Here is an 18,955-nt window from a genome sequence, read left to right as displayed (position 1 = left end):
CGGGCAATTTTGAATTTTACGCCGCATCCTACGTGAATCCGACAAATGCGACGAAATACAAACCGTTTTGTTTTTCGTCGCTTCTGACGGAATCACGTAGGTCACTGCGTTATAAGCAACTGAACCTTTTATCCGTAACCCGTGAGTCTTATAAGTGGCATCCACTATAGGATAATATTTAAGACATAATTATGCTGGTTTTTAATTTATTACACTTTTTTACTCACGGGAAGTATGTGAAGTCAGCGCAACTGTAGAAGTAAATGGACCGCCAAACGCATTTTCACCGGCTCCATAATATAAACTCCTCACCGTGATTATATAGGCTGTGCATTCCATCAACCCGGTCAGTGTTAAGTTGTTGCCACTAGTTAACTTAACTTCAGTGTTGAGTTGAGTGGAATACGTGAGTGAATAATTTACAATGCCGTCGATGTCTGGCAATAGTCTCCATTCGGCATAAAACGCTGTCGGGCTAATAGAGTCTATAGTCAATTTAATGACACGTCTTTGGAAATCTTCTAATTGTAAAATAAAAAAAAAAAACAAAACAATACAGAATTCAATAATGAAATAATTATATCACTGTATAGTGTATATATGTTACAGACAAAGTGTTGAATCTGGCATTCTATATAATACCTAGGCCCTCTATGCAATGATAAAAACTAACAAGAAAAGTATAATATACAATTTATAATAAAATGACTACCTAGTACCTATAGTCCAGGGGTGGCGAACCTATGGCACGCGTGCCAGAAGTGGCACGTTGACCAAATTTAAGTGGCACGCAAATATTATTCATCTTAAAAAAAAATATTATATTTTAAAACTTTAGTATGAGAAATTTTAAGAATTAAATTTATAAGTTTGTAATAAAATGTGTTTATAATTGTTATAATAAATAATATTTATGATTTTTGTACTCTTATTGCTACGATAGAAGTACAAAGTACCCAACATTCGATTACGAAGTTTATTTTAAATTTACCGATACCGCGACCGGTTGCGACCGGTTGAAATCAACGAAAAATTCTAAATTAGATGAAAATATAAACAATTTTTAAGTATCATAAAATTAACAATTCAGCAGTTCAATAACAAGTTTATAGATTTTAAAAAGTTTGAATGTAATATTAAGTTCCTCAAATGCCCTGATACTTGCAATTACGATGAATTAGATTTACATTATTTTGAATGGATGAATATAAATAAGTACATTTGAATTTGAGTTAATTGATCTTCAATCCTGTAATACGTGGAAACAAAAATTCATTGACTTAAGACAACTAATCGAAGAAATAAAAATCAACCGACTTCAAGCAAACATAGTAAAAAAATGCAGATACTGAAATTCTTAAAGTCTGGAATCCGTTTCCAAACATATTTAATACATTAAAAAAAGTTGCTCATTCTATCCTATCGATTTTTTCGTCAACTTATGCTTGTGAAAGTTTATTCTCCATAATGAATTTAATAAAAACGAAGCAGAGAAATACATTAATCGATGAAACTAGTGCTGCTTGTGTTTCACTGAAAACTACCAACTATACTCCAGATATTAAAATGTCGTCTTCTAAAAACCAACATCAGAAATCACATTAATAAATGAAATAAAACTTTACATATATACTATTTATTTATTATTTATTTATTAAATTATATAGTATATACCTAATAAAATGTGTGTAATTATTGCATGCTTTTTCTTTTCATCTTACCTAGTAAAATTCATTTTTTTTGTTGGTGGCACGCGAACATATTTCAAAAAACTTGATTTTAAATTTTGGCACTTGACCCAAAAAAGGTTCGCCACCTCTGCTATAGTCTATAGGTCTATCAATATAATTCCGAATCTCGCTAGTGGGGGGAGTGTATTAAATGTATATAAAATAATATACTTTACATACATGGTCAGATAAAAACTTAAACCGGCAGAAATCGGTGCTACACAGTTCGAGTTTCTGTACCCGATGTCGAAAAACGTCACGAAGACGCTAAAAATGTTTTAGGTGTTATTATGTGGATAGGTCAAAGCAATGCAAAAGCAGTTCCGTCCCCGGTTCTTGGTTCAAACAGGGAAAAAAATATAGGTACGGGCTTTTAAAATATTTAAGCTCATAAGCATCAAGGTCTCGATATTCAAAATAATATGCCAAACACATTTTAATAACGATTGAAGACGAAGTTTCAATGGAAAATACTAGATATGTAAGTCCATTTACCAATATTAAACCGGTAAATTTATAAATTGTATTTTTTAAATAATTTTTACAGATGAATTTTTTTTACCTAAAATTTTACCATGTGATACCCCAAATTAAACGTCTTTACGAGGCCGGACGGACCCCTTTTCGGCCAAAATGTACCGTTCTCTTTTCGGCCAGTGTCACTTTTCCATACGAGACCATTATTCATACATATGTAACAATATATAATGGAATAGTTGATATCAAATTTAATACGACCAAACGTTCAACACGCCCACAACTACAATATACTGATATAGTGTATTATTTATCATACTTTCAATTATTATTATTGTTATAATAGGTCAATGGTTATTATCACTATTAGTTATTACTTATTAGCATCGCTATTAATACATTTATTTTAAATACATCGTGGTCTATGTTAGTATCAGTCGTATTGGCGTATTGCTAATATTATTATACATAAATAATTGTTATCAGCCCAAAATGTATGTTCAAATAAATAAATAAAAAAGTTAATAGAACTTAGTCTACTAGCCACTAGGTACTTATTAAGTCATAAATGTATAGTACCATACTGTTCAGTAAATAATAAAAATAAGCGTTACTAAAATTAGATAGGTATTCGTTTGTCGTTTATGAAAAAAAAAGGTAGAGAGGCGTTACTATGGATGTGTGCCTATATGGTAATATATGTTGTAAACTATTGTTAAATATAACCTAAAATCTATTGTATATTATTGTTGCGAATAATATATTATTATTATTATTAAAATCTCCAGTCTCCACAAAAAAATTTACTTCTTTATAAAATATATTTGCTTTACGGACAATAGCAAACCTGCAGTAGTATACGAAAACACTGGACAATAGGTTAACATGCAATTCAAAATGTCACAAAAAAATTTTTTTTTAATAATATTTTATGCAGTTCAAAATGTCATTCATCAGCTGTATACTGCAATAAAATAAATATAAATACATAATTAATATAGCTACGATAATAATGTTCATACTTTTTTTAAAAGACTTAATTAAAACGACTTACGCTTTACATGCATTCGCATATAGAAATCCTAGGAATTGCATGGATTACCTAGGCATAATTAAAAAACACATTGCCAAATAATACAAGAGATTCTACATAGATTGATTAGGATTTCTTTTGAATAATACTTATAGGTATTCAACACTTTGCCGGTAACATATATAATCGTAGACTTTTTACGATATCAAAAGATTCGATGAATATATTTCGACATTGGAACAATCTTTTAAAACAAAAAAATTGGGTACCTAATACATAATAGGTATTTCGTATATATTATTTATAAGCGGAGTCTACCACCCACATGTAAAAATAAAACCCTATCGACACTGCAGTTCTCATATTGCTGTATTAATAAAAACTTGAAAATATGTTTGCTTATAATATTGACTAAGCTCTCAAAACATAAATACATGCACAAATACACAATAATAATATTATGTTATTACTGTTTATACTAACAACTCGGGTACTGCAGTGGCGGATCCAGGGGAGGGCAAAGGGGGCATTGCCCCCCTCAATCGCCGTAGTTTCCCTTTGTTTTACACTGTGTTTAGCCAATTTTGTAGCAAATGTATGTACTTTTTGTACTTTCACCCCCTCCATTCCCCCGCCAAAATTAAGCCCTGGATCCGCCATTGTCGGGTAGTCGGGTACTATGGGGTCAACAAAAATAAATCAGTAATATTATATTAATATTGTAGATAGGTATGTCATAGTGCGTGTGACCTTGAGTGATCATTACCAATTACAATCAGTTGCAAATTAATATATAATAATTTTTATTTGTGTAGGTACCTACTAAACCAGTGGTTCTTAACTGGTGTGTCACGGCACACTAGTGTATCACGTATTACCGTAATTATGTGTGCCACCAAAAAATTGTTTATTTATATTGAACGTGTTCAAATTAAATGTATGATATTAATATATTATTACAGCATACGATATATTTTCAAAAAATGAGTACTTAACATTTATTTATTTGTCGACAATAAATAAAATATACGTCATAATATAGTTTCTATTCTTTATCATTATACTTTTCAGTTTTCTAAATGTCAATAACTAATACCTATATAATATTATAAATATTTTAATCATTTAAATCGTATATATTTTATAAATTATGAGTTTTTCATACCTACCTAGTTGAATTTCTAAAAATTGCCACTTGACCGATACAATATTGTTGAAATTGTATTTTATGTTAATTACTTCAAATACGTATAAGTATCTATATTTTGCAGGAATTTATTATTTTAGTTAGGTACTACTCACTGTCTCACCCACAATTTATAAAACTAAATAATATTATATAGGTGTTATTAGTTATATTGTAATAGCTCATAAATTGCACCACATAATAAATATAAATCAAGTAATAAAAATAAGACGTGAGTTGTGAAAAACCATTGGTTCTCACAGGAAATCCTTTTTATCTTCGTGACTTCGTACACCTAGGCACATTTTGTTGTGTATACGTTAAGACTTGTAAGCATCGTCTACACTCAGCACTGCAGCACAGCTTCGTATAGTAATTTCGTATATTTGTCTAACCATTTCGATCGGGTTGGAATAATTTATAAGAACGATCAAAAGTCAAAACGAAAATGTATTGTTTAGTTTATAATGATAAATTAGTAATTGATTACGCGGTGTCCTACGTAATTCCGGCTAGCCCGGCAAAAAACGAAATAACTAGTAACTTGAATTTCACCGAATCTGACGATCAAAACAGCATGACCAGATTCGAAATCGCACACACTCGTTGAATTTATTTAGGACACCGCGTCGGACATACACTGAAAACCGTGATTGTCAATCTTCCTATAAAATCAAACATGTTTGAAATTCATCAATCAGCTTGTCAATCTTTATCGATTCATAAGAGTACATTTCTGATAGTCATTCTATGATAGTTTATGCCTAGTTATCATAGTTTTCCGACTTTATTCTTCATTGCCACTGTCTAGATCAAGGGCTTGCAGTCGGCTCAACAAATGTTCAATTTATAAATGTATCAAATATATTTTTTAAGTACCTATATCGTTATAACATTATCATACCTGGTTGGCGTAGCGTAGAAGCTACAGTCACATAAACCGTTAACAGCGTTAACGACGCTTGGAAAAAATTGTTAGACAAGTTCATGTCTGATGTGGTTGTCATTTCGGAAACAGTGGCTACTGTTATAGTTGTTATGGCCGTTATGGCTGTTACGACTGTTTATACGATTCGTCGTCTCGTGTAACAACTAAAATACCACTGAAGTGATACACAATAATATTATAATATTCAAAAATTGTCTACCACATTATTATTATCGTCTAATCACAATTTAGTTGTTATAAAATATTTTTTGCACGAAATAATAGTAATTCGTCTTCGAAAGTAAATCAACTGCGACTAGCGCGGTGACCAATGGTCGGTGTATTGAATATATAAACATTAAACGCGATAAAAAAAAAATTATTAGATAAAAGGTCGAATATTATATACGTATGTTATAAATGGTGTTATACAAGTCATATTTAGTTTGAAAAACACTAATGTATATTATTATATATATATATATATATATTATGCTCTACATGCGAGCTCAGACGAGGTTTTTTTTTCGTTCGATGTCAGAAAAGTTTTTTAAGTTATGTATAATGTGATATTATAATGCATAAAAAAATTGTTTGTTTATATTTAATCATTAATTAAAAGTTATTATATATAATAAGTTATTTAATATATTTCTTACTCAAACGCAGTATTATAATCTATATTTTAACTGAACAATTAAATTTGTTCACTGATAAAGCAAATACCTATAGGTAGGACATAATATATGTCCCGGGCGATGAAATTATAGATTATTATAATACACTAATATAAATATATTAGAATTATTAAATCAACAATAACATAGTACATTATGATCGGCAGATTTTTATAAAAATCAAAAAATACATACATCATAACGGTTAAAAAATCAGTTTGACGTATTGATTTAATTATTACAATATTACACATTAATTTTCACTTACTGATTTCATTCACATTGTCTGCGTGATCAGGGACGGCTGTGTGACATTTATCTAGGGCCTCGCGCTTTTGAGAATATTATCAAGATGTCCTCATTGGTCCCCAACAAAAACACTTAAAAGTAAACTCATAATACAAAAAACGTAAACTAAGAATATCAATAAATTATATTTTTTTATTGTTATTAAAACTTAATATTAAGATGACGTCGCACCCGCATGAGTCGTCTCCGTCTTGCACGAGTTTGACATAGCTAATTTACGTTCGCTTTTATCAATAGGGCGAGGTGAGTTTTGATTTTAGAGTGAATGTACCGTCCATCAAACTTTTAAGTAACGACATTATCTGCAGAACATATATTGCGTTCTCTTGTTGGTTTTTTACGTTATTTTAATTTTTAAGTGAGTAATAACGTATAACTTATAAGTATGTAAAACATTTATATTTTAAAATGCTTTGATTTAATATTCCCAATAGTTTTCAAAAGCGCCTGAAAAAATAAAATTAAAAGTACCAACTAGATTCACTTTCCTATCAGAAAAGACACTGTTGAAGAAAATCTAAGCACTTTTACTGTCCTAAAAAGTGATGACGCACAAAAAAAAAAAAATAAATATAAAAAAATAACACACACGTCGTTGTAAAATCAATACATTTATGCTCCGCTCAGAATAATCTAAAAGTCAACTCGATGATGAAAAAAGAATACCTATAAATCATTTATATATTTTTATACATTCAATAGTTGTTTACTACCTACCTACTTATATTAGTTGACGTAAAATGAATATATCTAATTTTAAATATTAAAATTCAATTTTTAAAGTTGAAAATTGTAAAAAAACTATTTTTGAAGCACTCTGTCTCCAAAAAACTTAGCTATAATATTTATGGAAAAATAAATTGGTGATCAACTAAAATATTATGATATTATTGGCACACTTGCTGATTTAAGACATAGGAGGGTAATTTATAATACATTTTTATATTGTATTAGGTAAATACAACTTAGTAGTTAGGCACTATATATTTATTGACTTATTAATTTATCAATATTATTAGGTACTTACCTACCTATATTGGCAATATTAAGAGGACGTTATACCCGCATGTGTTGTCTCCGTCTTACAAGTGCGTAACATAGCAAATTTTACGCTCAGAAAAACACGTGTAGCTCTGTTAATTTAAAATTTAGAGTGAATTGACCTCTTATAAAATCTAAAGGTAAGATTATTATCTAGGCAACCTCATGGGTTTTTTATTATATTTTAATTTTAACGCGAGTTATGAGTATTTTAAAATTGTAATTTTTTTATACATCTTAAAATACTCATAACTCGCTTTAAAATTAAAATATACTAAAAAGCCCATGAGGTTGCATAGATAATAATCTTACCTTTAGATTTTATAAGAGGTAAATTACTCTAATTTTAAAATTAACTACACATGTTTTGCTGAGCGTAAAATTTTCTATGTTACGCACTTGTAAGACGGAGACAACACATGCGGGTATAACGTCCTCTTAAGTTTAATTATATCAGTATATGACGTGTTGTTTATTTATTTATTCATATATTGTTGTAAGTAGGGTTCTGAATTTGAAATTTTTCAATTGAAATATTTCAAAATTGAAAATTTTACTCTTCTTGAAATATTTTAATGAAATTATGAAAAATATTTTCTCTTCTTTTAAACGTGTTTGGTTATAAATGATTTGGTAAATAATATATTGATTACACACTTAGAAATAAAGAGAAACATATTATTTTTGTTGATTTATTATTTCATATTTGTATATATTCTATATGTAATGCTGATAAATATTCCTAGCATTATTTTGAGAGTAAAAACATCTTTTTTATGAGTTTTGATATATTGTTGTGTGCAGACCGTCAGTGATCCAAAAGATAATGGTTTGAAATAAAGTTGAAGTCAATTTCAACCAGTAAATGAAATAATAGTGTATATTTTAAGTAATTATTAGGTGTACACAAGTCGTATATGTGTGTGTGTATGTGACTGAGTGATGTGATTATGTGAAGGTGCTCTGGACTCTTTTATTTAATACTTAGATCATATTTTGTATATTGTAAAAGGTCACGATTCACGACTGTTATAAGAGTGGTTTATGTCTATATACATTGTGAATATAATATAGTATAATATGCATTTGCAGAGCCATGCCTCTCAACAATATGTTATGATGTTGAGTTGGTTTATGAGTTTGTAACTTAAGAGTTAAAAGGCAATGTTTAAATTTGTTATATTATAGATTTGTTAAACAACTTATAAATTATATGTAAATATGTCACATATTTTCTTTGTTTCATACGGCAAACAAACTTTTAAAAATGTTCATTTGGAATTTGACGACTATAAACTTTTAGATATAATAAACATTTTATTTTTATTTTTCATGGAAATGAAATTTTGAAACCCTAGTTGTAAGTACAAGTTACTATATTTTTAAGCCCTGGGCCCTATATTGTATACATCATAATAATTAATAATAGGTATATGCAACTGCCAACTGATGACATTTTATGCCCCGCAATTTTACTCTGCCCTGAGCTCCGAAAATTTCCAGGACGGCCCTGATTTGGTTAAATGTTGGCACCTAATTAATATCTATATCAAAAGGCAAAAAGTTGTTAACTAATAATTTGAGTTGGTTCATTAAAATATTGTATGATATACAACCTTTCAACAGTTCCACCCCATACCATACCTTACACACAAAAGATATATGTATTTACTATTATGAAGAAAAAGTGGCCTGCTTAAATGTTGGTACCTTATAAAAAACTCGAATTGGCTTAAAATAAGTTAATAAATAAGTACTAATAACGCTAATAAATTGTTTATTCTAGCCCTATAATAGTGACTCAATAACATAAAATATTTTTTTTTTTAAAGTGACTCAATTTTTATATAAAACCACATAATTGTTGAAAATTTTAGATATTATAATAAAAATTTAATTTTGATTTGATGATTTATTTAAATTTTTTTGAACAGGGTGAAAATTTACTTTTCTTTATTATACAAGTTCAGTTATCGTTTCTTCCAATATTTGAAATTGGTTTCCAAATAGAATAATTATTTCAATATTGTTTTTTAATCAAAAACCATATTTTATTTAAATTTTAAATAACAGTAATACTGTAACCTCCCAGAAATAAATATCATTATTATAGTCAGATTTGGCAGATTATAACAATTGTCAATATTTTTATGTTTGCCTATACTTGCTATGAGTCTATATTTCTACAATTAGATCAAATATTTTTTTTAGATTACTCTAAATCTTTTTTATTTTTGACTTGTAGTGTTAGTGCAAATTTTTAAAATTATATTCATAGTTAGGTTATGTTAGGGTAATAAAAACATGGAATGGTAGAAATCAATTTGAATGTCACCAAGTCACATAAAATATCAGGAAGCAATATTCGCATGTTGATTTTTAGGTTTATTGGAAGACAGATTGTTATGTCAATTTACAGATGTACAAGTACATCCAAATATGTGGGTACATTCATATGTAATTATAAGTATTAAGTACTACACTTATAACAACTTTTATATAACAATTAGCCATTTAAAAAGGGAGAGCCAAAATATGCATATTTTCAAAAATCTATACCAAATATAATACAATGAATGCTTACCTCTGTGGATCTGCATCAGTTTAATTGTATATACTGGCCCCATACATCCCTATACAGCTATACATTTATATAATATAATCAAAATGGTAAAGTATTTAATTTAAAAAAAAAAAAAACAACAACAAATTAAATTTATCATTGTGTATTGATGTACTATTAATCATTATGAAAATAATTGTTATTCTCAAACTTAGAATAATTATTATAAAAAAATCAGAGAAAGAATTTGATTATCACGCTCTTAAATGATTATGCACAGTGTAGGGTAAAAATTGTATTACTTGTTACATTATACATATTTATTTAAATTACATTTCTCGTTAACTTCACTAATTACATTTTTATTTTAATTCACACCGAAGTGCCTTAGCTGGTTGGTTCTTCCCTCAAGATACTCAAGCTACTACGTATATTATAATTTTAACAAAAACATAATTTATGCTTATTGTACTTTTTTTACAGATTGTATAAACTCTAAATATAAAAAAAAAAAACTTTTTATTTTACCAAATTTTAAACTGTTACTTGCTTTATAATATTGACAATAACGAACAGAAAACGTTGAACTGCTAAGATCACATGACCCTGATAATGAGTTGTATAATACTTAATATGAAAATAAATGCCAAATGATATTATAATATCATAAAATTATACCTATAGGTAGATAACAAAAATAGAAAGACCAATGCTCATTATTGTTTCAATAATAATAATTCTGATGGAACGAAAAAACACACAATTAGAAATTAAATAAATGTTTACCTACTTAGATTTGAGGCATGCACTCTAGACAATGAGGGACTTTCCAACAATTTATCAAATAATTTATGTTTGTAATTTCTATAAATTCAATTGCAAATTATAAATTGTTAAAAAAATTAATTAGAAATTTAGAATTTTGTTTTCTTAAAATACATGTTTTAATAATAAATTATGTAATTTCATTAGGTATGTGTAATAATAAAATAAAATAGTAATTCATAAAAAGTAATTAATTTATAACAAGTTTGATTATATAATGGTGTTTAGAAGGAAATAATCAAATTTAGTAAATTAATTAATTTTTTTTTTTTAATTGTACCTAGCTTTAATTTTGTCGATTTTGGGTTTAGAATACAAGTTGGTAGATCAAAACTATTTTAAAAAACGAGCAATCCAAAATAACAGGGTTTCTATTTGAAATAAATGAAGTTGTGTTGCGCATACGCAATATACATGAGTTAAAAAAGTTATAAGTCATAGAAATGTATGATCCATTAGTCTAGTTTAATGTCCCGTAAACAGAATTGAAAAATATTTACAGGGTAATCAGTGATAAAGTGTAACCTGTTTCCGCAGATACAGAAAATATCCTTAAAAATGTTGTAATCAATAAAAATATTAACATTCTGAATGGTATTTAAACGTTCTTTTAATGATATAAACATTTTATATGTATACATTTTAATATTTCTCAAACTGTTCATAGTATATTGCCTTTTCTTAACTGTATAAAAATAATTGACAGTTTTCTCCACAATTATCAATTTTTAGTTTCTTAATTAGATAATATTAAATTAGGTAATAATAATTACATTTTTAATACATCAATACATGTAACTGAGAATTACTCATTATTAACACGTATATTAACCTTAATAACTAAGTTAACTAAGTTCTGTAAGAAATAATTTATTCTTGTTTTTCAATAGTTCAGTTATTTGGTTAGAATCTATACTACTCAATACATGTAACTGAGAATTACTCATTATTAACACGTATATTAACCTTAATAACTAAGTTAACTAAGTTCTGTAAGAAGTAATTTATTCTTGTTTTTCAATAGTTCAGTTATTTGGTTAGAATCTATATTACTCAAAATATCTCTGTTCGAAGCCATAAGCATAAAAGCTAATTTATCTTTGTTCGTAGTATTTCACATATATATATTGCACAGTGCAAAGTTCCAAATTTCCAATTTAATTTTTACATTTCACACTCTTCCGTAAACTATAACTGACTTGGTAACTGATTATTGTAAAAAGTTCAAAATCAAAATACATACAAATTACAAATAATGATGTAAGATAAGAGTTATTAATGTTATCATGCAACTAACTGAATTATACCATAGAGTATAAATACCACAAATTTTGATAAAGTACTAGACAGCAAACTACTGCCATCAGCTGAAGCCTGGTTGTCTGGTATTTTATATGGTAGATATTAATTATGATTTATGTTGTATTGTAGTTTTTTATTTCTATACCTGTTGTTTTTCAAAAAAATAAAATAATATTTTACATTTATTATTTTATTTTACCATAAAAAATGATGTTATTCTTAATACATTTTGTATAATTAATGAAATGTTTTGCCAACCAGCAATATCACAGACATATGATAAGCGCTTGAGATCTAGCTTCACTATTTCCTATGTGCGACGCCACGAGTCCCTACTTTATATATAGTACCTTTTTGACGATTGTATTCATAATCATATTATTGATATTATTATCATCATAAAAAGTATATTCAAAAGTATTTTTTGGTTATCGTACTAACTTTGTCGGCCGGTAATAGTACGAATGTACCAATAAGTACCAACTAGTACCTAACCTTAACTTAGGGTTTAATATAAATTATTAAAGTAAAAACATGTTTGATTGTATATTATCAAATTGTATGAAAAAACATTAATAAACTTTTACATATTAATATTCATATTATAATTTAATTAACTACATGGCTTACTAATTTGATTCTATTTTATTCTGTTAACTTAAATTATGTATAAACATTATAACAAAATATTCACATTACCTAAACTAGATAATTTAACAATAATACACCTGTATACCATTTAATTATTAAAATGTGGAGGCTTATCAATGACTACCACTCCGGCATAACTTCGGCCAATATTCATAGAGGCTGTTAACATGGACCATGTATTGGTGTTGGGATTGTAAATTTCAATGGAAGCCAAATTAGAAGCTCCATCATCACCGCCCACAACATATAATAACCCATCTAATGCAATTACTCCTATATTAGGACATAATTTAAATTTAATGTTTCTTAAAAACAATTGCTAAAAGAAAATTAAAAATTATTTTACTTACCAGCATTTCTTCGACACATATGCATATCAGCAATAGAAGTCCAAACTCCAGTACTTGGTCTATATGCTTCAACACTATTACGAACTTCAGGTCCATCATGACCACCGACAGCATACATTACACCGTCTAAGATTCCTACACCAGCGCCACTGCGACGTACACACATTTCTGCGACTGGAGTCCATGTATCAGTACTGGGATGATAACATTCAACAGATTTTAAACACTGCCTTGATAATCCATCATAACCTCCTACCTACTCGATTGAATTCAAACAAATACTTTACAAATTTAAAATAACAAAATAAAATATTAATTTACCGCATATAAAAGATTATTAAGGACTCCAACACCAACACTACTTCTTCTGGTTGACATACTAGATACCATTCTCCATTCTTGAGTGCTGCAGTCAAAAACTTCTGCACTATTTAAACCACTAGTGCCATCAAACCCACCAACCTAACATTGATTATATTATTTACAGTTTATAACATGAAATAAGACATATTTCAATATAGGTAACTTACAGCATATATACAATTATCTAATACAGCCACTCCTAAAGTTCCTCGTCTAGCTAACATGGCAACTGTTGGTACCCAACAAGGTGATGGTGATGACAAATCAAGCATATCAACTGTACGAACCCTTAATGAACCATTAAAACCACCCACAGCAAATACACGACGATCTTTTAATACAGCTAGGCCAGCTCTACAACGGCGCGTACTCATTTCAGGTCCAGACTGCCATCGATTGGTTGCTGGGTCATACCATTCTACACTTCGAATGGCTTTAGGCGCTTGTCCACCAACCACTAGTATTATCTGTAATGTATAAATGGATATATTAATTTTAAAACTAAATAAATCACAAGAAAAAGTTACTTTAGGTAAACCAACAGGTTGTCTAGGCTTGGTACGAATGGTTTTTGGAATAGTACCAGGCTGTTCAGACTTGAGTAAATGAAAATTTAAAGCTTCAATTATATAGTCTTTGCCTAAAAATATTAGAGGAATATTAAATTATAATTTATATCAATAGTAGCCTTTTAAATAGGGACATCAAAGAAAAAAACATACATTCAAGACTATTTTTAAGAAGAGGTTCCTCTTCAACTCTCTTAAGTAAATATTCTTTTGATGCTAAAGGCAAACGAACATGCTCCATTAATTTAGGCAACATATCTTTTCTACAACTTGATTCATAATTAACCCAACAAATAACACATTCAAATACCTAAAAGAAATTTAAGGAGTTAAATAATAATCATTAGATTAAATAAAATGAACCATTAATCTTTTATCGGATGTATTATATTTATATGTAACAATTTCTTTAAAACCTACTTTTTCTTCAGATGGAACTGTGAGTTCATCACTGGAGATTAACTTAACTACTTGTTCGGATGATAAGGATAGGAACTCGTCACCTTCAACCACTTCTCTAAGTATCAAAATATAACAATAATTAATACAATTTCCATACACTATCATACAAATAAATAATATATCATACGAAAAGTGTTGTTGAATATATGATTCAGAACTAGACAATAGTTCCATACAGCCATGTAAATCGGCAAATGCTTTGATACCAAGACAATTTGTAGGGTGCAGTTGTGATTGTAAAAAATCACAACATGCATCTTGTACATCGTGTAATTGTAAGAGATTTGCTGCTGGCAATAATACCTTAAAATAAAATGATAAATTAAAAATAGTGCATTTAAATTAGTTTTCAATGTTCATAAAAAATAAATATGATTATACCTGTACATTTTCTTCACTGACCATTATTTGGGCAGTATAAATAAAATCTACTAGGAGTTTTAATGCTGTAGAATCCAATTCTCTAATAATTACATGATCTTTACTGCTCTCCTCAAAACTCGTGAACATAGCATGGAAATAAGGACTAGCAGATGCTAAAACAACTTTGTGTCCAAATACTACTGTATTATCATCCGTTTCTAATTTAATATCACAAAAAACTTCATCTCTAAAACAAAAATATGTTACAACAATTATACTACCTAATATTTATTTATCTAAAGACTAAAAGTTGAAATCTCTCACAACAATACAATATACCTTCGCAAAGATTGTAGAACTTCAAATGCACGAACTGTATGAGAGCTATTTCTATATGGAGTTCGTTCACGTCTCCCTGACCTTGGTACTTGTTTTTGAGAACTTTCATCCAATGAATTCTGACTTGCATATCGTAATAATAAACCCATCCCTCTAAACATAATAATAATTTGACATTAATAAATAAGAATAAGTAGCACAGATCATCTCAAAACTTACCCTGTTAAAAGGTTATCGCTTTCCATATTGAAAGCCACAGTGAGAACTTAAGTTTAAAAATCCTTAGTTCATTCACACATAGTTGCAGTACCTAGGCTAAAATAGAAAAGGTCATGGCATCATTCTAAATTCGAAAATAAGTTATTTTGTTGAAACGCTATAGGTACTAAATTCATCAACAAATGATTAGGTTATTAAATTAACAACTATAACAGTTATGAAGTAACAAAAAACAATAAACATGTAGAAGTATCTATTAAATAAATAATAATTATAAATTAAGATCCATATTCCACATTTTCTAACAATGGACACTTTCTAGACAGTGATTTTTCGAATTTATGTTATCACTTATCGATGATGACTGATAAGAATATCAAAAAATTATTGATCGATCCATGAAGACTAAAATAAGGACACCAAACTAGTACCATAGAACAATGGTTGTACCAGTAAAGTTGTACTCTTGTACTGCGCAGTGCGCCATCTTCATAGCAATGTTGTCATTTCTGACAACATAAAATATGTTTATTCGCATTTATACAATACATTATTGAAACACAAAATTAAAAATACATATTATTTATAAAATCATAATTACCATAATAATTGATTAATAATAAATCATATTATATTCAATAAATGAATATATTATTCATTCAGAAACTATAAAAATTTTAAATATTATTATTCATCAATCCATTATCATACAATAATTGTTAAAACTCAATTATAACCGAACGCCCAACCGGAAATTCTATTGCGCATGTGTGCAGTAATTAAGTAATAGTCGAACAGCGCGCTCAAGTGGGCCCGCTGGAACTAAGTCCGTGCTCCGTCTATGAGTAATGAGTCTATCTGCTATCAGTCTATGAGTATTGAGTATATTCATTATTTAGAGATTACATATTCAGAAGAAATGGACACCATCCATCTTGTGAAAATAATCTAAAGCATTAAGCAAGTTCTGAAATCAAATAAATATGAACCAATTAATTTTAGAAATGACTCTCACTCTGTAAGAATACTAGAAGATTTACAATTTCTACTCAAGTACGTTGACAGTTATTTCACCTTCATTCAAAATAAATATCACTTACATTTTTGTATTTAGAAATGAAGTCTTATGCGATGTTAAATTTGAAGCTGAAGATGGCAAAACTGTTATTGGCATAAGAATTCCACTATTTTACAGCTATTAGTAGATTATATCTATACTAGAGAAATTATGGTCACAAAAGAAAATGATCAGGTATAATTAAATATTTGATTTGATATAAACTTAAAACAACATATCATAATGTGAATTATTGTTGATTTCTAAGGGGTTGTTACCAGCTGCAAATATCTTACAATTACATTATGTAAGTAGTGCATGTGCTGAGTTTTTACAGAAACAACTGGATGCATCAAATTGTATTGATATCAAAGCATTTGTTGACTTACACTACTGTATGGGATTGTTGTCGAGTTCTGAAGAATATATTAAACAAGATTTTTTGTATGATAAACATAATTTAATTCTCTATATTAGAGTAAGTAGGTAATTAATTATTATAAAAATAATAATTTATTTTCAACAAAAACAATATAAATTTGCACTAATATATGCAAAGAAATGTAGAACACAAGTTTGCAACTCCCCTTTAAGCATAAGCTTGTTTTGGGGGAATAATAATAATTATTATTTCCAGAGAAGTAGCTAAAGGCAAAGATTTCTGAAGATTTGGTGAAACTTATTTCCTCCATTAAAATCATTGTTAAATGCTGTTCCATTTGAAGAAAAAGTAAGCAAACTGCAAATTATAATTTTTAATATTTTAAATGGAAAATGGAAAATCAACTTAAGAGGACGCTATACCCGCATGCGTCATCTCCGTCTTACAAATGTACAACATGGAAAAAAAACGGTTTTGCGCGGGAAAGAACAGAGAAAGCTACTGTCATAACTAAGAAACGAGATTTTCACCACATAAAAAGGAAAACTTTGGCTGTGCAACGTTGTTTTTATTTTTTTGATATCACTTATATGAAAAAAGTTCTTACTGTTTAACCATTATTGTTTGTGTTTTTCAAACTTGAAAAACTTTTTTCATATAAATGATATCAAAAAAATAAAAATAACGTTGCACAGCTAAAGTTCTCTCTTTTATGTGGTGAAAATCTCGTTTCTTAATTATGATTGTAGCCTCTCGGTTCTTTCCCGCGCAAAACAGTTTTTGCTAGGGTATACATTTGTAAGATGGAAACAACACATGTGGGTGTAGCGTCCTCTTAAAAAGATGGGGAAGTGAGTATCGCTCTACTGTACAGTACCGTTGGTGTCTAGACCAGTGGTTTTCAAACTTATTAAACAGAACACCAAGCTCCTCAAAAAATTTGACTGATCTTTTTTTTTTGCACTAAATAATTAGATGAACAAAATTGTTTTGAATTATAATTATATACATTTAATTGGAAATGTGTGCTTGATGGATGGGCCAACAAATTTTTATTAATTTTATTTTTATAATTTTATTCTTGGACAAATAGTTGAAGTTTTTTATAAGACCACGGCACACTCGGTGAATGCATGCGGCACCCAGTTTGAAAACCACTGGTCTAGGCTCTACAGTTGCAGTTTATAACCTTTTATAAGTGTGACCCTAACATCTTACTTTTGGTGACCCAAAATAAAAAATCATAATTTCAAACTCAACATTAATTCATTTATTATTATCATCAAATTGGTAAATATGTATATTTATTTATTTATCTAATATCAATTTATTCTGAAATACTTAAATAAAATTTCTATTCTTCCCCTGCATCTCAACTCATTTAACCATCCAAAAATATCGCTTAAAAAGCCTATTTAGAAACCCACAAATTGTCATTGAATTTATGAGCCAATGAGTGTTTTTTAACGTTAGAAAAATATGTATTTCTGAACGTGGCTTCAATGGAAAAAATCTTAAAAATGTTGAGGTTTATAGACCAAGTGATGAAGTTTGGTCGTCTGTAGCTGATATGTATTTCTCCCGATACAAGCATGGTGACTAAAATAAAAATTATTTTAGAGCTAACTTTAATTATATATTGAATTTAAATTACATTTTGATATTATAGTAGTAGCCATATTACCTAGATGGTTTATTGTATGTTTTTAGCGGAGAAAGAGAATCATCTATTGTTAATACTGTAGAAATTTACAACCCGAACACCAATACTTGGACCATGGAGATATTATCAAGAAATGAAGTACACATTTATGGTGAAGTGGTTGTTGATAGACCACATCATTATAATTAATCAGCATACAGAAGTACTCATTTTTAGTAGTAATATGAACATATTTTTGTATAAATTATGATGACATATATTGTTTTATATATTTTTGTTTTTTTTTATAATTTATGCTGACTATTTTCAAATAATAAAAATAAGCTTTAAAGTTAATTTTATTGCAATATATCAGTCAAATTGTATCTATAATTTACTATTTAAATTATATCTTTTAGATTCCGTGTATAATGATGAATTTTTTGATTTTTCAATGATTTTTTCTTTTTGTGTGTATGTAATATGT

At 28.4% G+C, this 18,955-nt stretch overlaps 2 protein-coding genes and 1 long non-coding RNA gene across 9 annotated transcripts in view; 1 reads left to right on the top strand and 2 right to left on the bottom strand.

Moving 5' to 3' along the window:
- The window catches only part of LOC132949580 (phosphatidylinositol phosphatase PTPRQ), a 30,487-nt gene extending 23,788 nt beyond the window's left edge, over positions 1–6,699 (bottom strand). The window contains exons 1-2 of one of the 4 annotated variants that reach the window (XM_061020550.1): positions 6,300–6,699; positions 228–521 (exon numbers count right to left, since the gene is read on the bottom strand). In XM_061020550.1, the coding sequence (XP_060876533.1) occupies positions 228–339 (112 nt within the window). In that variant the 5' untranslated portion in view covers positions 340–521; positions 6,300–6,699. Of the gene's footprint in view, positions 1–227; positions 522–3,261; positions 3,315–5,330; positions 5,672–6,299 lie in introns of those variants that run through there. The other 3 variants (XM_061020546.1, XM_061020547.1, XM_061020549.1) reach the window with 3 other exon arrangements.
- A 5,899-nt stretch (positions 6,700–12,598) lies between these two features.
- LOC132948157 (ring canal kelch homolog) lies at positions 12,599–16,026 on the bottom strand. 2 transcript variants are annotated; one of them, XM_061018506.1, is made up of 11 exons: positions 15,388–16,015; positions 15,169–15,321; positions 14,848–15,076; positions 14,594–14,769; positions 14,425–14,521; positions 14,158–14,314; positions 13,963–14,075; positions 13,603–13,902; positions 13,394–13,534; positions 13,073–13,328; positions 12,599–12,995 (listed from the first exon to the last, which is right to left on the bottom strand). In XM_061018506.1, the coding sequence occupies exons 1-11, from the start codon at positions 15,411–15,413 to the stop codon at positions 12,811–12,813; spliced, it is 1,833 nt and encodes a 610-aa protein (XP_060874489.1). In that variant the 5' UTR covers positions 15,414–16,015; the 3' UTR covers positions 12,599–12,810. The 2 variants fall into 2 exon arrangements, with proteins under 2 accessions (XP_060874489.1, XP_060874488.1); XM_061018505.1 differs by having other exon boundaries at positions 13,603–14,075; positions 15,388–16,026.
- Positions 16,027–16,186: 160 nt separating this feature from the next.
- LOC132948158 (uncharacterized) lies at positions 16,187–18,849 on the top strand. Of its 3 annotated transcripts, none has more exons than XR_009665002.1 (5): positions 16,192–16,440; positions 16,502–16,639; positions 16,713–16,930; positions 17,082–17,174; positions 18,537–18,849. It is a non-coding gene; the product is annotated as an uncharacterized LOC132948158 (long non-coding RNA). The 3 variants fall into 3 exon arrangements; XR_009665001.1 differs by having other exon boundaries at positions 16,195–16,440; positions 16,713–16,922; XR_009665000.1 differs by having other exon boundaries at positions 16,187–16,440; positions 16,713–17,174.
- The last annotated feature ends 106 nt before the right edge of the window (positions 18,850–18,955 follow it).

Source organism: Metopolophium dirhodum, chromosome 7, assembly GCF_019925205.1.
Source record: "Metopolophium dirhodum isolate CAU chromosome 7, ASM1992520v1, whole genome shotgun sequence".
NCBI classification, from domain to species: domain Eukaryota; kingdom Metazoa; phylum Arthropoda; class Insecta; order Hemiptera; family Aphididae; genus Metopolophium; species Metopolophium dirhodum.
The sequence above is the reverse complement of the archived record's forward strand: the minus strand, read 5'-3'. Positions and strand labels throughout refer to the sequence as shown.